General features: G+C 44.5%; 1 protein-coding gene across 1 annotated transcript in view.

Annotated features, from left to right (window-relative positions):
* nad2 (NADH dehydrogenase subunit 2) lies at window positions 1–4,959 on the forward strand (one part of a trans-spliced gene, as the record gives it; the window's edge cuts it). Coding sequence (YP_009241652.1) covers window positions 1–126; window positions 2,672–3,243; window positions 4,771–4,959 — 887 coding nt within the window.
* Between the last annotated feature and the right edge of the window lie 15,041 nt (window positions 4,960–20,000).

Consider the following 20,000-nt stretch of genomic DNA (forward strand, 5'->3'; position numbering starts at 1 on the left):
ACTTCGATCAATTAGCCAAGATTTTGACCGGATACGAAATCACTGGTGCTCGATCTAGTGGTATTTTTATGGGGATTCTATTTATCGCTGTAGGATTCCTATTCAAGATCACTGCAGTTCCTTTTCGGGCGGCTGTAGGACGGACGGCCGCCTATAGGTGGTAGGGTAGGGTGGGTGGTACCGCTCAGATTGCGGCCAATCTTCCTAACCGCGCGCGGGCCGGGCTTAGAGCGCGTGAAACTCATCACTACCTCGTAAGGGCGTTGAGACCATAGCATGTTACACGAAAGCGCCGCTTTCTCTGGAGTGTTGTCACACAGCTGCCCGCCTAGAAGAGCCACTCGCTCTGGAGTGTTGTCACACAAGATAAGCACGCCGCCCGCCTGCTGGCCGGGCGAATCGAAGTTCTCTTCCGGTCAACTGTCCACCCAGTCAAGTGCAAAAAACACAGTAGAATCACGCAACGCACGCCGCTGGTGTGCTTCCTGCCCGCGAGGAAAGAAAGAAGAGCGACAAGGTTTAGTTCAGATTTGACTGTTTGCAGCATGGGAGCAGATTACCCAAAAAATCCCTGGGAACAATGAAAAAAAAAGATATCTCGGTAACGAAAACTATAGGGGGCTGTATTGGCGAGATCCAACGGTGAACAGCTGCCCAAAAGAAAAACCGCCTGGAAGTCCGAGGACCTTTAGTACCATACCCTACCCCCGAACCAGCAGCCTTCGCGCCAAGCAAGACCGCCCTTGTCCCTTTCCTTTCTCCATTCCGCCCCCTTCTTTCTTTGTTCCAATAGAGTCTAAGGCAAAGCAAAAGTGGTTCGTATGCCTACTTTACCTACTTGACGAAAGGGAACGAACTTTGTTTCGTTTCCGGGTTTATGGATTGGATTCAGTCAGCGTCACTCCTTCCTTTTGATTATGTCGTGACGCTTTGGTTACCGGCGAACGCTTCCAAAGGCGACCCTCTCGAGTTTCCGGCTGTTTCCTAGATTGAAGTAGCCTTTCGTCGCCCTACCAAACGAAAGAAGTCACTATCAAACAGCTCGCCCTACTGAAGTACCAAAGGTGCGCTCCGCCCGGTGACTAAGAAAGAGATTGGTTTGCGCTTGAATTGAAGTGATGAGGTCGCAAAGAGGGAAGTAGGGCTCCTATTGACTAAAGGTTGGTTCTTCGGTTTCCTTTACTTTAGAATGAAAGTCGCTATGAAGCCCCTACTACTTACTTTGTTTGATTCAAAAGGCGAACAGCCCCCCCAACTAGTCGTATGGGGTGGGGTGCTTGTGGTAAGCTGCCTTGGATATGAGGAATTCCTAAAAAAAAGGCAAAGTCCGGTATTTGACGAAGATCTTTCTATCAATAGAAAGGATTTAGTGTTCAATATAGGGGCTAGGATCCATCTGCTCTTTCTCTCTCCATTTTTTTAGAGAGAGCAGATATAACGAAAATAAGAAAATCGGGAGATGATAAAGGATACATAGACATCTAAGGGGATGTCTATTCTATTCCTCTTTCTTTTTTTAGAAAAAAAAAGATATCTCGTTCATCTATCTTTTGTCTATCTATCATTGATTCTATCTATGAATCAAGTCGAAAGACTTCGTTTTTGGGTTCTCCGAATGGATTGGATCGTTTCTGCCAACGAAATGAACGCGGAGCCCGTTCCGAACGAATGCTTCTCCGATCCGGAAGTTCTCGCGAAGAGAATAAGATGCTGCTCCCCCTCCCTCTGTCTTTTCTCGCTTTGCTAATCTTCCCCTCTAACGCGGGAGGAAGAAACCTAAGAGAAGACGCTCTTCTCTTAGGTCCTTTTTTTTTTCAGTGCAACACAGGAAAGCACCCCCTTTTTGTCATCCCTGCAGCTTTCCAGATTTTGTATTGAACGCATGGCGTAGCTAGGACCTTCAAATCATGTTTGAGCCTATGTTCAAACCAAACAAACCCCTATTTGAATAAGGCTGGAAAGAATGCCCGCCAAGTTCAGATAAGGGAATGCTTTCCCCAACCATTAAAGGAAAGGCTCGACGAAGGGAGGGAGGTGCTGCGGGGGGAGGAAAACGCTTTTGGAGATCGATATTTTATTTATTTGTTTTTCATCGAAAACGAAGAAGGTCGAGGATGGCCTACGGTGCGTATTATCTGAAGGGAACACACACGCTTTTTTGACCGCGGTAGTATGATTGCCGGGCCCTCTCCTCGTTCCGCCCGCTGGCCTATTGGGATAGCAGCCTTCGGGCTTTGCCTGCCCGTTCTAATAAAAAATTCCGGCTCGGCCCGGGAAAGCGCTGGCAACAACAGAAAGGAAGGGGTCCATGTAGCTGCTGCGCCCGCCCCCTTCTTAGTCAATGGGGCAGCAGGTTCGGCATCTACTAGAAAAGAGAGAATCCATTTCAGATAACCACGCCTCCGCTAGGCAGCGTGTGGAATGTCCGAGAGCGGACCTTTTTGGATATATAATCCAAGTCGAGAGTGGAGTTACGGGAACAGCCGTCTGATGGAAAACACTACTTTCACGTTCGGTTCAGAGAGCACTTTTTTCGTTGAGAATTCCTCGTTCCCTTTCGTGTGAATTCCCCAGCAGCGAATTAAAAACTTGCGGGGCCCTAGCTATTCCATCTCCCGAGCCCCGAAGAAAACCCCCTCCCCTTCGGACTCCATATCTCTTTTGACTCTATATATGTGGGCACCTGATATCTATGAGGGTTCACCTACCCCGGTTACAGCATTCCTTTCTATTGCGCCTAAAATCTCTATTTCTGCTAATATTTCACGTGTTTCTATTTATGGTTCCTATGGAGCTACATTGCAACAAATCTTCTTTTTCTGCAGCATTGCTTCTATGATCTTAGGAGCACTGGCCGCCATGGCCCAAACGAAAGTTAAAAGACCTCTAGCTCATAGTTCAATTGGACATGTAGGTTATATTCGTACTGGTTTCTCATGTGGAACCATAGAAGGAATCCAATCACTACTAATTGGTATCTTTATTTATGCATCAATGACGATAGATGCATTCGCCATAGTTTCAGCATTACGGCAAACCCGTGTCAAATATATAGCGGATTTGGGCGCTCTAGCCAAAACGAATCCTATTTCGGCTATTACCTTCTCCATTACTATGTTCTCATACGCAGGAATACCCCCGTTAGCCGGCTTTTGTAGCAAATTCTATTTGTTCTTCGCCGCTTTGGGTTGTGGGGCTTACTTCCTAGCCCCAGTGGGAGTAGTGACTAGCGTTATAGGTCGTTGGGCGGCCGGAAGGTTGCCACGAGTAAGTAAGTTTGGGGGACCGAAGGCAGTTCTCCGTGCACCGGACACGTAGCTTATCGAATCCAGTTGCGACACGGATGGGAATGCATGCTACGAAAGATAGAGTCGAGTCTGATACATCAAACGTCTACTCAATATCCTTGCTTGTATGAGTCCACAATCACTACACGAGATGAACCTTGGTTTGGTGAATTGAAGTTGGCCTTAGGTGTAATAGGACTCCCAGTTACTGCGCGCGATCGTATACTGAGGTGCTCCCCGCCGGTTGTTGGAACGACGCGAGCCGGGCCGGGCCTCGATTCAGAAAGATTCAGGGCCAAAAAGTAAAAAAAAAGGGGTAAAAAATTCCCCATCTCATTGGGGGCGGAAAACGAATCGACATCTCGATGTGATACAGCCTTTTCTATTTTAGTTGGGAAAGAACGGCGAAGTCCATCCGAACCGTCCAATGAAGAATAAGAGGAGAGCAAAGCGCCAATGGCGCGCGAAGCGCATGCGGAACGGGCACGGAGAAAAAAAAGTGTGGAGGAGAAGCAGCCGCGCTCATTCCCTTCGCTTCCTAGGCCCAAAGCAGTGCAGTCTTTCCTGGACAAATCAAGGATTTGGGGCTTCTTGCTACGCTACGCTACTTAACTATAAAAAAAATCCATTTTTTTTTTTTCAGTAATATATATGAATAGAAAGATAGATCCATCCATCTATCCTATCCTATTTTGATTTTGATATCTAAAAAAGAATCGATTTCATTCAACGTTTGATTCATTCAAAGAACTTCGCTTAGCCCCCCCGCTCATGAAACGGCGCTGCTGCAATGGATGGCAGAGGGTCCGTAGTACCCAAAGCACTGGAGTGATCCAGTAGCCGGGAAGGGGCCTAGAAGTGCCTACTACTACACCACACTACACTTGGCTCTACACATTTACAGAGCTAACCCCTGTCCAGCCCCTGGCAGAGCTAAGGGGGCTTCATTATTCCTTATCCCCATCTTCGCCCAGGCTAACGGGGCCTTACTTATTCAGGGGGGAGAGTGGAGCCTCGAGAAGCACTGTTGAGAGGAAGATCCTTGGCCCCTCTTCATTCTCTACAGGGTTCCAAACCTTTCTTCAACATAGGTGACAACGAGCGGGGCAGAGATGGAAGAGATCGAACACGGGAATAAGAAGCAAGCTCGCCTCCCTTTTTGATCATTTTGATAGAGGGGGATGGAGAAAGTGGACAAAACAGACTCGCATTTCCCAGTCGAAAAGATGGGTTCCTTTTTCGTCTCGCATTTCTCATCGAACAAATACGGAAAAAGAATAATATTGAAAACGTTCCTAACCCACCAACCCCTTCCTTCGTAGAGCCGTGTATTGTAAGTGATCCGAACCCGCCCGGAGCGAGCCTCCCATAGAGGCAAGTGAAGTTGGTGAGCCGTATGATGGGCAACTATCTCCTGCGGTTCGGAGAGGACTCAGCTGTTAGTTAGTACCCCCTTGGTTTCGGGGTGGGCCCTTTCACTCTATTTTATTATATACGCTTAGCGAAAAGAATGTTTTTTGATACACCTAGGACATGGATTCTATATGAACCAATGGATCGTGACAAGTCGTTACTACTAGCAATGACTTCCTCTTTCATTACTTCATTCTTTCCATATCCCTCTCCCTTGTTCTCAGTTACTCATCAAATGGCACTCAGTTTATATCTTTAAGTTCGAGCATTGACAAGGTTCAAAGAAAGGGTGTTCAAATAGATGGCTGCCATAGTTGTTGTACGAGTAATAGGAGGTTGAATCAGAAGAGGACAAGGAAGATGACATCGAATAGGCTCTTTTGGGTTCAGGTTTGAATGAAGGAATTGAATCCACTAAAGTAGCGGTTAAAGGTCATCCTCTCGCGCTTAAAGCTCAGCTCTAGCTTTGTTTCTCACATTCTACTAATTGAATCAGCTCTTACAGAATCGGTTGTTAGAGAATCAACTGTATTGAATCAGCTGAGAACTGAATAACCGCTGTTCGAGTAAGCGCTGCGCAAGTCTGGGACTTAACTTAAGTAAGGAATCGAATAGGCAGCTAGACTTTGCCTGCTTTCCGGCTTAGACTGATTTATTGCAGTATGCCAATTAACATTTCCTTGCTCTGACTCTGCCTCTTTTGACTCACTAGCCTAAGGCTTAGCCAAGACTGATTCCTTCTATCCAAAGATATATCCCCGAGCAGAACCGGTCTTTTCAAGTCAATAATTTCCAATAAGATCTTTGAAAGAAGGAGCTGTTTCATAGTTAGGATGCCCCGGTGATAGAATCCACTGCTCTTTGATTTGAAGGAGGAATTGCACAACTAGAATAAGAGGGTGGACATGAATGCCCCGGCTCTTTTAGAAGTCAATTGGTCCTTCTTCCCCCTTCCCCGTGATGGGATAGGCTCTGAGATGGACATGGACATAAAAGGTTGCACCTTAGAGAAAGTAGCTAGTCCTGTCCTCGTTAGGGTTAGGGAAGGACCTGACTGCCTTGCCTTGATTACCTTCTTTACTTTCTTTTATTTCCGGGCCGCCTCTTATGAAAAAAGGAATGAATTTCTAGACCAATGTGGGAATACCATGACATAGTTTCTCTAAGAGGAGTAGGAGGAAGAATCAATAGTTAGTTGATACCACTCACAGGGCGTAGCCAAATCCTAATTGAATTCCCTAAACAGTCGTAAGTCCGTCTTTAGCCTTTCGGAATAGAAAAGGCAGCTAGGTAAGGGAATAAAGAGACTAGGCTCTTAGCCTTTAGGAATCCATGCCAGGGCGCCTCTCTTAAAGCAGAAAAAGAGGATCTCCAGTGCCTCAGCTAGTGAATAGCAGACTAGGTATAAGTTCAGTTCCTATTGAGGCCATTGGTTTCAAAATGAATCTCAGATGTCGATGAATCCCCCTTTCGTACCTTACTTATTATAGGATGAATCTGATTAACTTCCTGAACCACCAGCAGTTGACTCTGGGCATTTAGTCCTTACTCCTTCCGACAACAGCGCTTACTTCTATGACAATAGCACACATTTTACAATTTATTAGAATAGGAGATCCTCTGTCTTGGGGGCACGGGTGATAGCATGCGTCGGTCTTTGTCTCGTCCTGCTATGGCTGTACAAGGCCGATGGGAAGTCCCCAGACGGATTTTCCTTCTAGGCTTCCAGTAGCCCTTCCTCCACCAAGAGAAACCCTAGGAGAAGACCATGCTACCATAGAGAAGAGAAAGTCCGCCTCGGAATTTGACCATGAGTTCACAGCTTAGGATCAGAAGGAACCCATCCCATTTTTCATTAAAGTAATGGTCTACGACTCCGCTGCTTGCTTAGGATAGGGGAGCTTCTTTGTTATTTTTGTTTTATTTTTTAGAGAAGGATCACAAGCTCGAGTCCAAAGCTAAACGGCATATTTATTCATCTGCACCTGAAAGGGCTTCATGAGCAAGAGCTTATTTTTACGCTTCTTCAAAAAAGCAATTATCTCTCCTCTGGCATCACAGCCTATTCTCTACCAGCTTTTGAAAGAAGATCGGATTGGTGAACAGAGGATGCTTTCTCTCCTCGGCTCACTTTACTACCTTTAGAGAAAACAGTTCCCGCAGAAGACAAAGCAGACTCTCGGACGGCACTTGCTTTCCAAACCGTAACGGGATCAGATTCTTTATAAAAGTTACCACCTCTTCTTCACATAAAACCATTCGCTCAGAATCGACAACTGCAGCCCTTCTCCAATGCTCTTATTCCTACTTGCGGATTCTCTCCATCTAGGAAAGAAAGAGCCTTAATCAAGTTAAGCTTTTCTTTCCTAGATGATTCGATTCTTCTTAGCGTGGCCATTCGATTAAGGTTCTTTCGATCGAGAAAGGGAAAGAGAACTCTTATTCATCCGGAAGTGACTGAACTAACCTTTGGGCTTAAAAAAGCGCTGTCGCACCTTCACTCTTTGTATTTGTCGGCCTTACTAGCGCTACTGCTAATGTCGGCGTAAGGACTGTTTATCGGAGACTTCTATCTTTTTGGGAGGCCTAAGGACTCTTCTTCTGTAACAGCTTTTTTAAACCTCCCCTCGGGAAGTACGGTAAGAAGAATAGCCTCTTATCTAGCCTTTTTCCCGGTATCTTGATTGCTGCTACTTTGATTTAGCCCGAGCCGATGCCGGGGCCTGCGTCTATTAAGAAGAGGATAACCAGCTTATTTCGCTCCTAAATCCATTAAATTTAGCCTTTCTCCGGAACTACTTTGTAATACCGATATGGGACGACCTTTCCAAATAAAATGCAACTGATTCAAAAAGAGCAAGAACAGCAGCGGAGTAGGTCGTAACGTAAGGAAAAGAAATAAGGATAGTCATCCATCGCCTTGAGCGGAGCCTGGTCTGGGATCGAGCCCTTCCTAAGGATCATGGGTCACGAGATTCGAATTAGTTCAAATCAAATACAACTGGGCCCATATGTTTAGCACAGGAAATTCTTAAAAAATCAGATGCCTAGCGCGGGCTATTTTATAGAATAATCTTTCCTAAGCCCGGAGAATAGTAGCTAGAGGGAGAAGAGCGTTCCCAGCGAAGAGTTTTTCCTTTAATCAGCGGGGATGGCACCTGCCTTTATTTAGATGAAATTTATATCACGACCAGCTTCAAAGCTTTTCTTTTAAGGGCTTACCTGCTTTCTGTTCGAGAGTAGGAATCGACTCTAAGAGCAGAGTCCGCGGCAAACTAGAAGAGTGAAAACTAGAAGATTAAGATGGCACAAGTCTTTCTGAAGGCCTGACCTATCAATGGCTTTTTTCGTTTCGCTTCATCAGAAGCTGTCACTGAATAGTCTGATGCCGCCAATCGGCTTTTCCTGAATCTTTCCATTTTGGGGTTAACGAGTGATCAATCAATAGTAGAGTAGTTGGCGAACGGTCTTTTAATGACTTCTGGGCACAAGTGCCATTCTCGTCGTCTACTCTTAGCTGGGAGAACTGAGAGCCTTTCCCCAAGCAAAGAGGGTGAAATCGGCTTCAAAAAAAAGAACATTTTACAGTTTTCAGTCTGGGAATCTTATTCAAAAAACATCAAATAACGAAAATCTAATCGGAGACTGGCATGTCCTAACTCTAACTTCTCTAAACAAAAGTCGGTAACATAGGCTTCAGTGGATTTATTACCCGGGAATCATCGGTATAATTTCAAGTCGAAAATCAGGCCTTTCGGGCAGCAAGGGAACGAAGCTGTAAAGCTAAGACAGGTCAAGCGCCCTCCAGCATTCGATGCATTTGTGAAGAATGAAAAAGGGGAAAGAAAGACCAGCCACAGAAAGACAAAAGAGACAAGAAAAGTGCCATACTCTGTATGGAAAGACAGAAGCTGACTATTTGTAAAGTCAAGATCAGCGGGAACATCCGCCAGAGCGAGCTCAAAAAAAATAGGCCTTTCCGGCTAGGTTCTTTGTTAGGAGTTTGTTTACTGGGACAAGATAGTACCCGTTCCGTTGTCTCCGAGTCAGGTTCTGTCCCCGAATCGTCTGTTGATCCGTTGGAGTTTGGGGTTTCAGACTTTGAGGAATTGACGAGTGAAGGGCGATGCCAGTCGATTGATACTCAGATTCCTACATACCAGACTTTGATCAATCATCCATGATAGGAGAGAAATCGTCTGATTAAGAAAGAAGGGTTCCGCCTCTCGCTAATACAATACGGGGATAACCCGGACATGACCCCTGACCCCCGTCTTCTCTAGTGGGAATTCAGATCCCGAATAACTAAATAGCGTCAGTGAGGATGCCCATGCCCAGTAGCTTCTCTTTCAGCTTCTTAACCGCGTGGGGGCTTCTCCGCTTCAATTGAGCAGCTGAACTCGTTGCCTCAGCCCTTCTTTCTCTATTCAATCTACGGCTTTTCCTTAACTTAAGCGCCAGTTCTGCTTTCCATTCGTCAGTCAAGTCAGGCAAGCTTCATGCTTACTTATGAACTCCCTGCCTTAAACCGATTGCCAGAAGGCTAAACAACTTCCTCAAAAGGGTTCCTTCAGGCTGATCTGTAGGCATTAAAGGAAGCGGATCTAACGGCTATTGGCCGATCTAATGCACGTGGATCTCTTACCTATTGATCTGACCTTTCCTTTTCTGATCTTAGATGTCCATGAAATCGGAATTGAGAGAGGCATATGAATAGTTAATTGTTTCTATCCCATGCATTCACTCCTCTGTCGGCCTAAGGATTGGTAATTAAAGTCTTCCTAGCACTTGTAAGGTTTAACTCTTTTGAGTCGTGAACTGGGGGACAAAGACCTCGGTTCGGGTATGTCTTTAATGCTTGATTTAATCCTCAATCGCCCTTGCTTGGTGAGTCCCTTCCTTTGCTTTGTGTGCTCTTTTGGTGCAGTCACTTCGTTATCTGAGGATAGGGAAATGGGGAAGGCTTCAGACGGCTGGTCTACTTCCTGCTCGATGAGCGTCATCAAGGGTGGTAATCAAGGCAAGGCAAAAAGGCTTTGTCCATTTACTTCTTTCAAAGAGCGGATATTGAAACGGATTCTTCCTAAAAACGTATTCTGTAACAAGAAGAGCGGCGATTCTAAAGCCCTTGAAGAAGTAGATTCTCCGACTCTATCCCACGGAGCGGTAACTAGCTCGAAACAGCCAACTCACTTCGCCTACGCAAGGAAGAGAAGTGGTTTACTTGCTTGCTTAGCTCGTTACCATTTATCTCCGCTATTCAAAGCAGAAAAAAATGAATGGATAAAAGACTCCTCTTCACCCTTCACTACGGAGATTCGTTCCTAGGTATCTTTCTTATAGGCTTGAGGTAAAGCGAAAATCGATTCTCATTCTCAAGTGCTAGAAAAATCCTTACTGCAACCATGGGAAAAGAAAGCCCTAACCGCATACTAGAAGATAGCCATAGAAGATTTGAATCCCCCAAAGCCCATGCTCTAAGGAAGAGACTGTAGAAAAAGCCATAGCACTTGGGAGAGGCTTACTAGTTGAAAATAACATCTACAGCCTAAGATGCGCATCTATTTGACTTTCTTGAAATAGTAAATTGCCCTTCATTGAATGTCTTGGATGGAGCTTTTACTCTCAAATGGCACGATTGAGATGTCTCGTAGGTAGGTAAGGGTCAAGCATTTATCCTTATAATACGTTGTTTCATAAAATAGCACGAACTCGGATTGGTCTTCATTGCGCACTATCTCCTCTTTGGCTTTAAGTGAGTGTATAACCTCTGCTTGTTGAATCCTAATGAGCTACCCGAAGGGGCATTCCTACCAATTGCTTCTTGCTAGCACAGGAAATCCAACTCATTTTATGCCATCGGTCTATGGCTTCCTTTCCTTGTGAATATGGCAACTTTACTAGGCTATTCTTCGCATCGAAGAAAGGTAAGGACGTTGTTTAAATAAGGGCACTCTCTCTTGCAAGTGAACTAAAGGCTAGGCTTCTTCATGCCTTTGCTCGGAATTGGGACTGACCAACCCTTTCTTCTTTTTTTTCTTTCTTTCGAAATGGAGCTTTTTGCTTTGGATTTCATTTGTATAGTTGAAAAACGCTCGTTCCTGTCTTACTACTTCCTCCTCTCTCTCTATCAGAGCGACCCATAGAGGATCTATTAAGACAGAGCCTTGAACCGGGTAACCCGTCCCGCACGCAAGGTGAACATGGGACATAATAGGAAACCACCTCTTATCAAAGCCAAAGCTTGTGCACGGGATGAGTTTCAGTCTTCGGTCATTGATTCCCTTTCCTTATGAAGCAAGTAAGAAGACGAACGAGAGACAGAGCAAGAGAACTTTTCACAAGGCGGATGGGTGATGGTAAAAGTTTTCCCTCTTTCTTATTTGTTCTTTCATCCCACAGATTAGCCCAACAACTAGCTATCCCATTGGAAATAGTCCCTAATATAACACCAATAGCAGGAACGAAAGACGAAACTACTAAAAGGGACCTATAACCCGCTTTCCATGCAACCTATTATAGCCTAGGGAGTTTTTCTATGGACCCAATTCGCTCGCTCCAGCATGTGTTAAGCATACGGCGACTGGACCTCAAATGAAACCGTCGGGAAAGGAACTGTAACCCTTAGCCCTTTAGCCTGCCTTTCCTATAGCTCGCAGGTTACCCTGTAAACTAGCTATCCATTCGCTTGCTTTCACTAGCTTACTGGCTAAAAGAGAACTCTCTTCACTTTAGAAGATCCTGCTGTAAAGGCTTTCCTTGAAAGGAATGATAACTCTTAATTAAGTAAATAGACTATTACTGTCTTGCCTTAGAACCTGCTTTTGATCTTGACCTTGAACCAGCTATCTCTAACTTTCCTGCTGTCTTAACTGATGAGTTGCCCAGAGCTAGAGAGTAAAGCACATCGTATATCAAAGTAGTCTTCTTATGGGGTTGAGGGAACAAAGCAGCCTATTTTAGGGCAAGAAACTGGCACTAGAGGAGATTACCTTTTTTCTTCAACTATATGGCTGGCAATTCTCACTGCAACTGGATGGCTAGAAGAAGGGGGGAGGGGGGACTAAGTAATTGAATACTTTTTTTTAATTTGGAGGTCCTTATCACTGTAAAGAAACTAGCTGCTGTAATTAGATCTCATACTAGATCAAACTCCAACTCTTTCGAGGAAGGAAATAACTGTAACCTGGTGGTGTCATTGGAAGGGCTTTAAAACCAATAGCAAGCAGGGTGAAAGAACGATAATTGAATTGCGAGAGAGTCTATTAGGGCTGGCTGGAGATAAATTAACTTGAAAAATATTAGAGCTTAAGAGTTTATTGGCTTGTCCTAGAACTGGCTATCCAAGGACAACAACTGCAACTGGATTACTTGAAACTCCTTCTACAATGGTTTACGAGGCTTACCCTATGATTTCAACTGGATATGGCATCAATCGGGGGGACCTTATTCATTCGCCTTCTACTAATCGCTCTTATCCGAATCTATTTTACCCTGCTAGCTTTTTGGCTAACTTTCAAGAAATTAAGCAAGAAATAGCACTTTCTGTATGGGGAACTTGAGATTTTTGAACAGTAGACTAACGGATGGTATGATATTACTCCTACTTCGAAAAGTTAAGCTCGATGACTAGAGGTTAACCTGGCTGGCAGAGAACTCCCCTTGGCTTGAGTTATCTAGTTTACTTTCTCTTGTTGAACTAGCGGCCCTTTCCTTTTACAGGTAGTACTGCTAGCCCTTAACTCCCAGCCCTGAGAGCTCACCCGCTTCCTTACTCACTGGCACAGAAATGAGATCCCTTTCTTACCTTGCAGTTCTAGCAATTGATGAGGCAGCAACTGGTTTGATAAGGAAACTTATACTATACCCCCTATTCCCACCCCATGAGAAGCACTCACCACTCCAACAAATGGCTCCGGCTAGAATGAAACTATCGACGAGGATATAGAAGGTGACATGATGGAATTCTCTTTTTTCTGCAACTGCTTCGTTTGCCTCGGGAGGGAGTACGAAAGAAAGACTTCTTGGAAGACAGGGCCTTTCTTCAATCTAAGCTCAAAACGGAAACTATTGAAATAGAAGAGAAGTAAGGACGATGGTGGAGTGAAAAAGAAAAGGCTGAGTTAAGGAGGAACAAGGTAGCCGTACGGTAAGAGTTCTGGAGGCAAGCGAAGCCAACGACGGAGTTGGAAAAGGAGAGACGAGAGGTAAAAAAAAAGGAGTCTTAGATAGCTAACGGAAGGGTAGCGTTAGCTAACAATACTAGAGGTCAATTCATAAAAGGGGAAACGAACACTAACGGAAAATAAATAAAAAAAATATAATTCAGTTAAAAGCGAATAAGTCGAAGTTTTGTTTCAAATCCAAGAAGTCAAGTTCCATGGGCCAAATCAAATAAGGATTTTTAGTAGGCGAAGTCGGTTCAGTAGTCTCAGTAGGTTCCGTAGAGCTCAGTAGTGGAGTGCATCAGTTCAGGAATCAAGCCTTTGAATCTAATAGGGCAGGGCCCAGAAAGATAGTAAGTAGCGAAAGGTGGTGGAGACATTTAATATCCAATCCAAGAGCCAAATAGAAAGTCAAGATGAAGGATAAACAGAGGAGAGCAGGCCAACGAAGTAGTAATCGAGTGATCGGCAAGCTGACCCTACAAGGAATTCGTCAAGGGTCAAAAGGAGAAGACCTAAGAGCGGTGAAACTATGGCATATCCTCTATAGCTCAAAGGTAGGTTGTAGGTTTTCAATCGATTAGGTAAGCTTGTCGTTCTCAAACCAGTAGCAAAACGGAATCAAGCAGAGCAGCTTCCGGAGAACCCGAGGAGAGCGGTGAAACAACGTAGACGTATCTTATATATATTGACTGAGAAAGAATTTCAGATACTAAGGCTTCGCTTTCCGGGCTACTGCTAGCCGAGCTTGGAACAATAAGGTTACTCACCAACTTATTAGAAGCCATCTCCATCTGATCTGAAAAACTTTATGGGGTACTTTAACTCTTCAATCGGTACGTCTTTCTCACCTCAAGAAGTATTTAAGGAAGGGGCGACCAAGGAGAAGAAGATCAGACGAGAAGACGAAGACGAAGAAGCAGCTTCAAGATCTTATAGCATAATAGTCTTCGTCTGCTAACCCTTGATAGAGTCACCCTAGCCTTTTGCCCTTGGATAAATAGTGATAGGATAAAGTAATCAAATGAGTCAGCCTTTTGCCAGGAGTAGGAGCTAGAGCAAGAGTTAGTAAGCCAGCAAGGATAGAGCAAGTAGTAGAAGTCTTGAGTCCGCCAAGCAACTAGTCAGCTAATCTCTCTAATCCATAAGCTAATGAGTAAGGAAGGAGATAGAAAGCTAAGCCTAAACCCCTACCAGCTATAGGTTCTTACTCCCAGATTTATCTAAAGTAAGTTGAGATTGTCAGTTTCATTTCGTAAACCAGCAACCCCTCTAGCCCTAGATCTATCGGTAGGATTGGGATCTTTTGCAAACCGGCTCTCAAGCTAAGCCTATATCCCAGCGAGCAAGTCAAGCGCTGTATGAACAAGCTAACCAACCAGCCTTTGGTTGTACTATAGGAGTCACCAACTCAGTCAGGTTATGAATCCCGCTATAGCCTGTAATCTAGAGTAGGTAGACTAGGTTAGGAAGAAGAAGATAAAGGGTCAGGGAAAGCAGAAAGTACGGAAGAGAAGGAAGTTAGACGACATTAGCAAGGGGCTTAGTATTGGTTTTCAGCTATTGGTTTATTTTAGTCTATTAGGGCTTAGTTGCTAAGCGGCTGTCAGTGCAGGTGAACCGAACTCGTATGGCTAGTATGTATTGTTTCCGTCAGTAGTCTGCGTGCGAGATAGAGTACTGTCAGGGGTTCGCGAAGTCTATTAGTTGCTTGCTTTCATTTTGAGTCTTTCCCGCATGCGTGACTACCATTCTCTCTTTTCCATATTGGTAGCTCCCCCGATATTCGTTCTCGCGGCGAAGGATCGTCCTGTAATTACCAGGGGTTTACTTGTCTCTTTTTCCTTTGCTGAATCAGGAATAGCCGACTCCAGGTAATTTCCCAGCTCAAAGGCGATGACTAGTAGATTCGGGGGTACCTAGAAAGCGAACAAATGTTCCCCCATGGTCATGATTGTTGACTAAACTGCCCTTTCTCTGATTCCCCTTGCCGACTCTGAACGAACTCATGCTTGAATGTGAACAACCGATAGTACGGAAAGCAGCATTCTACTGATTGGATTACCTTATTCCCTTCCTTATAGTATGAATTCTCTCTCTGAGTTACGGCTTCGATAGTTCGGTAAGCCTCGTAATCTAGTATGACCGAAGCATTAGCCCTGTCTCTATCCTTGGGCTAAGGGCCCATAGACTGGACTGAGTGCGGTGAGTTAGCTTAGGATGATGAAACCGTACCTGATGACTTTCGTACGTTCTTCTTTTCTTTCTTCTTTCTGGTTACCTGAGCAAATTCTTTTCTCTATTGTAGCGGAATTTCCAACAAAAAGAGAAAACCTACTCGCGGCACACAAGCTATATGAAGCAGAGGTTGGGAAGATTTCACAGCTTCACAAGACTGAATTGAATTAGCCTCGTAGAACTGCTAAAGCCCTTGATCTGAATCTCTGGAACTTACAGAAGACCAAGGTAGCTTGCTATCTCGATTCAGCATAAGCTTGGGATCTTTCTTTCCTAAAATAAAGCTGCTAAAGCCTTTAAAGCCTGGAGCTGGACTTCTTATGCCTGACTCGATTCGCAGTTTAATCACACTAAGCCAGAGCATCACAATAAGAGAGACTTTCTATCTATCCTGCCTAGGCTACTACCAAGAAATTCCCTCGATCCCCAAGTCACTAACTTTCTGTTGATCGCGTAGCTACTTAGTTCATGTATGCCACAGCAGCGGAAGGTAGCATGAAGAAGAAAAAACCCCTATCTCTTTCTTGCTCAGTAACCTGCTCTATTAATCGGCTACATTGAGCGAGACGAGGACGAGTAGAACAGTTAGGTCAGAACTGATAACTTCGTGCTGTGGGCTGGTCGTTCCTCAATACGTGGAGCCAAGGAGGAAAGTGAGCTGGTTCCGACCAATGAATTTCAAGAAACCTATCAAAAATGTGATGTCTCAAGGTAGCGGCCGAGGCTCGTGAGTTCATGAATGGAAGAAGGGGACTTCTGGTCGTGAATCGTGCAGGTATTTGTGCTGGACGCTCCGACTGCCATCATTAGCTGTTCCAGGGCAAGAAGGTGACACGAGAGCTTTTAGCCGGCAGTGGAATGGCTTTCATCGCCCTTTCTACTGATCTGGACGAATCTGATTGGAATTGCCGTGTGCATTAAAGTGCTCCTTGCTTTTTGTCGCGAAAGAGTTTCGCTCTGCCCTTTGATAGTAGTGGTGGGTCCGCCTGGCTGTACCCAATAGTGCTCACTGGCCTCTTTCTAGTATCTTTAATGTACAGAGGCGAACGTATGTGCTAACTCCGAATTTAGCATAATGAGCGTTAGCGACTCTATTCTCATGGGATATTGAATTAGAGGAAAGGAAATCCTGTTTTAATCAAAAACACGGGGTTTATTGAATTGTGAAAAAGGAACACGAGACGAGATCGAGCTTGTAAGCTAGCGCATAGCTAGCAGTGGCGGTTTCGGCCAAGTCGTCTTATTACGAAACGACTGCTCGAGTTTGATCCGTTGTTTTGTGGTGGAAATGGTCTGAGGTTGGTGGTGTCCATTGAAAGTCCGCCCTTTCCTCCATTCCCCGTCTCTATTCCCTAGCTAGACCCGGGCCCATGAGTAGAGATATACCCTAGCCGGAGTTTGCGGAGTCACGTGACTTAGATTCCATGGAGTACCGTCACAGTTTCATGTAAGTCAGTCAGCTGACAACCGATACAGTAGGGGTCTCACACTTCAAAGCCAATCTAGATGAAAGAAAGAACAAGCAACGGAGCTAACAGAGGCTTCTCTCTCTTTCGGGGACAGTAAACGCGCCGGGGAGAAGTCACTTCCAGCCTTGCAAGCCCAATGAAGTTCTGATAGCTGATGGCAAACTGTCCACTGTCCTTTTCTCTTATGGGTGCTATTTCTTTCATCGTAGAATAAGTCCAGTTTCTCATTCAAATTTCCATAGTGTGCATAATAGTCTCTATCATGGTTGAGGGGCAGAGATGGCGGATAGGTAACCATTGAGGTAGGAGGGAGCCTCGATTCAATCATTTCATTAAGATATTCCTCCTTTATAGAATAGCTTATAGAGCAGATATCCACTATAGATGCTAGATGCAGGCGAGCTGGGGCTGGAGATAGGTGTCTTGCGCCGATGCCAGCTTCTTGGTGACTTCAGAATTGGCCATATCTATCTCTTAGCAAAACGATCGGAATGACCATTTGATGACTAACTCTGAAAGTCATTCAAACAAGTTTTTATTTAGCTGAATCGACCACTGAATGAACTTTTTGTTCCATTGACTTCTGACGAACCTTTTTTCATTTCATGATCCCGGCTCGGCCCCTCTCTCTATCAACCATCACTTCCCTTCTAGCCCCCTTCGGTTGAGTTACTTGGTGCACTAAGCTTCGTACCGGGGGTGGTGGCGAACCTTTCTTTCAAAAGTGCAAGTAAGGTTAGGGAGGTCAGGAAGCTCGTGTCCTTTCGCCCCAATGATGATTTTGTCCCAATTCTCTTTCTTCTACATATGTGTACTGTTCAGCGCCGGATCTACATCCCCCACTTACTTATTTAGAATAGATGGATGACGCTTTTTCCCTTGATTGAGCTAAAGGTAGCTTGCTTACTCTCTTTCTTCCTTGGATGATATATCTTTGCAATCACGACCCCCGGGACTTGAGTAGCCGAAATCGAAGCCACTTTTGGTGAAAGAGATACCCAGGGATCAGTTAGTGAAACGGAACTGGATATTTCACCTCGAGAGGTGGATCGATCAATAACAAGTGTACGTGCCCAACCAATGCCGAATCCAAGACCATCTCCACGCGAAAGCACTACCTGCTGACTTTCCCTCATGTAGCGAATCAAGTTAGCAACAACTTCTTCGCTTAAAGAGAGCTAACCCTATAATAACCAGATCAATAGTCAAAAATCCCTTAGGAAGGATGAGTACTGTCGGAACTAGTAATAGACAGCAATGCAAGCACTATCAGCGGAATAAAAGAAAAATGCCCAAAGACTTCTAGTTCATCAGCAAGCAGAAGTAATACACTTCATTCCATGTTGCAAGAGAAGAAAAAGTGCCCTGCTACAAGACAAGATAGAGAGTAAAGCATATCATAGTATTCTTATTATGGGTGGGTTGAGGGAAAAAGCAGCCTATTGGAAGGCTGGAAACTGGCACTACAACTCTAACTGGATCGAAAAGCGAAGGTAAAGGCAAAGCGACTCCACCCTCAATTGTAACTAGCCGGGCATCAGAAAGAGCACGAGGGTAATGCCTGTAAGACAGAAGCACTTCCATTTTATGGGCTCTCCAACTGGCTAAAAATAAGGACTGGGAGGCAAGGAGGTCCATACTTGTAATCGGAACCTTACCTTCTTGGCGAGTTCAATACATTTACTTAGCAAACGAAAGAAAAAGTGGAACTAGCACCCATATTATTCTTAAAAATAACATCTTCTATGGAAGGATGGGATGATGCAAGGCAAGGATACCCTAGGTAGACAGGCAAAGGCCAAAAGCTCTGGAGGTTGGAATCGATGCGGAGGGAACTTTCCTAAGCTTTCTCCCACTGTTGGCACGTTTCTAGTATTACTCAGTATTACTTAACTAGTTAATAGACTAATATGAATATGGTATTCAATCAAATCCATCAGATTAAGTAAGAAAAGGGGAAATGGCAACTCGTCTGGTCTAGACCAAGAGCTCGACTAGGGATGGAGACTATTCCCGACTCCGACTATGAAAGCTATTTGCTCGCCTATGAACCTATTCTCTCGGCTAGATCTAATTACTCCTAATCAATGCAACTGGCTGGCCTAGACCTATAGCAAAGAGTTCTACAACTCCATCTTGTCCCCCCTATGGAACCTATTCCATTTACTCGCCTGGACCTCCTTCTGTAAGAGTCGAGCTTTCCCCTCCGTACACTCCTTTTTAAGCATATGGAGACCCCATATCTACTACCTACTCAATATCTCATCTCCCCTCTTTGGCTTATGATATAGAGCTGGTTTATTTGATACTGCTCCTTTAAATGAAATGCTTTCAATACTCCTATTCTCATAAGAGTGCTTGACAGAGACAGGGCAGCCTGTAACCTTTCTCCCAAGGGCTGAAGTGCAAGATAACTCCCAAGATAAGGCCCATATGGGCTCGCCGGAGGAGTAGAATTTTCGTAGGGAGAATGGAACTATGAACTCCTCGGACAATCCTAAGTAAGGAGCAAATGAACTTAACCTTTCAAACTTTGCTTTCTCGCTGGCTTGAGATAGTCCAGCTTTATAATGGTGTCAAAGGGCGGAGTAAACCTTATTTATAGTAAAAGAAAAGGACAGGAACTTAAAGAGAGACTGCTGCAAGAAACCTTATTTGATCGGCTGGACCGTATTACCTCGCTTCGCTTCAAAAGAAACTCCCTTGCAAATGCATAAAGGGCTTTCAGATAATAAAGAAACTCTTACCATATAATACTGCTACAAGGAGGAAGAAAAGGAGCTGCTACTAGAGAAATGACCTCGGACTGAGACGAGGCTGGAACTGAGCTATTGCCCCCAATGGGACCGCTCGTAATAAAGGTATTAAAAAAACTAAAAGCACTCCCTTAAAAAAAAGGGAAGGCATAAACTAGTAGATTAGATATTCCAAATAAGGAAACAAGTAAATACTACAAGCTCCTTAGCTAGGTAATCGTATTATAAACGGATAGGTCTTAACTCCCGATTGTTATTATTGCTAAGCCTTCACCCCAATCCCTATGATACTGGTAGCGAGAAAAAGACTTCTACGGCTACTCGGGGATATCTAAAGACTTTTAGAAAGAAATCTAATAGCTTTCAAATAGCACAGTCCCGGCGTTAGAACGTTACACCGTTAGCACTTACGGGGCGAAGCACTAAAAAGACATATCTTAACAGGCTTCCTTCTTCACAGAATGGATTCCCTAAGGGAAGAGGGACTGCTGGAAAAGAAAACGAACTAGCCAGGCTTGCCTAAAGCACTGTGCTTTGCTGTAAACACTTTAAAAGAAAAGGAATTCCTCGGAGCTAGTACTGAAACTAGAAAGTACTAATACAATGCCAATACAAAAGACATATGGGGTGGACACTTCTTAAAGGCCTTAGCAAGAGTTTGCCACTGCTTAT

This window comes from Ziziphus jujuba, mitochondrion (assembly GCF_031755915.1).
Source record: "Ziziphus jujuba mitochondrion, complete genome".
In the NCBI taxonomy this organism is placed as follows: domain Eukaryota; kingdom Viridiplantae; phylum Streptophyta; class Magnoliopsida; order Rosales; family Rhamnaceae; genus Ziziphus; species Ziziphus jujuba.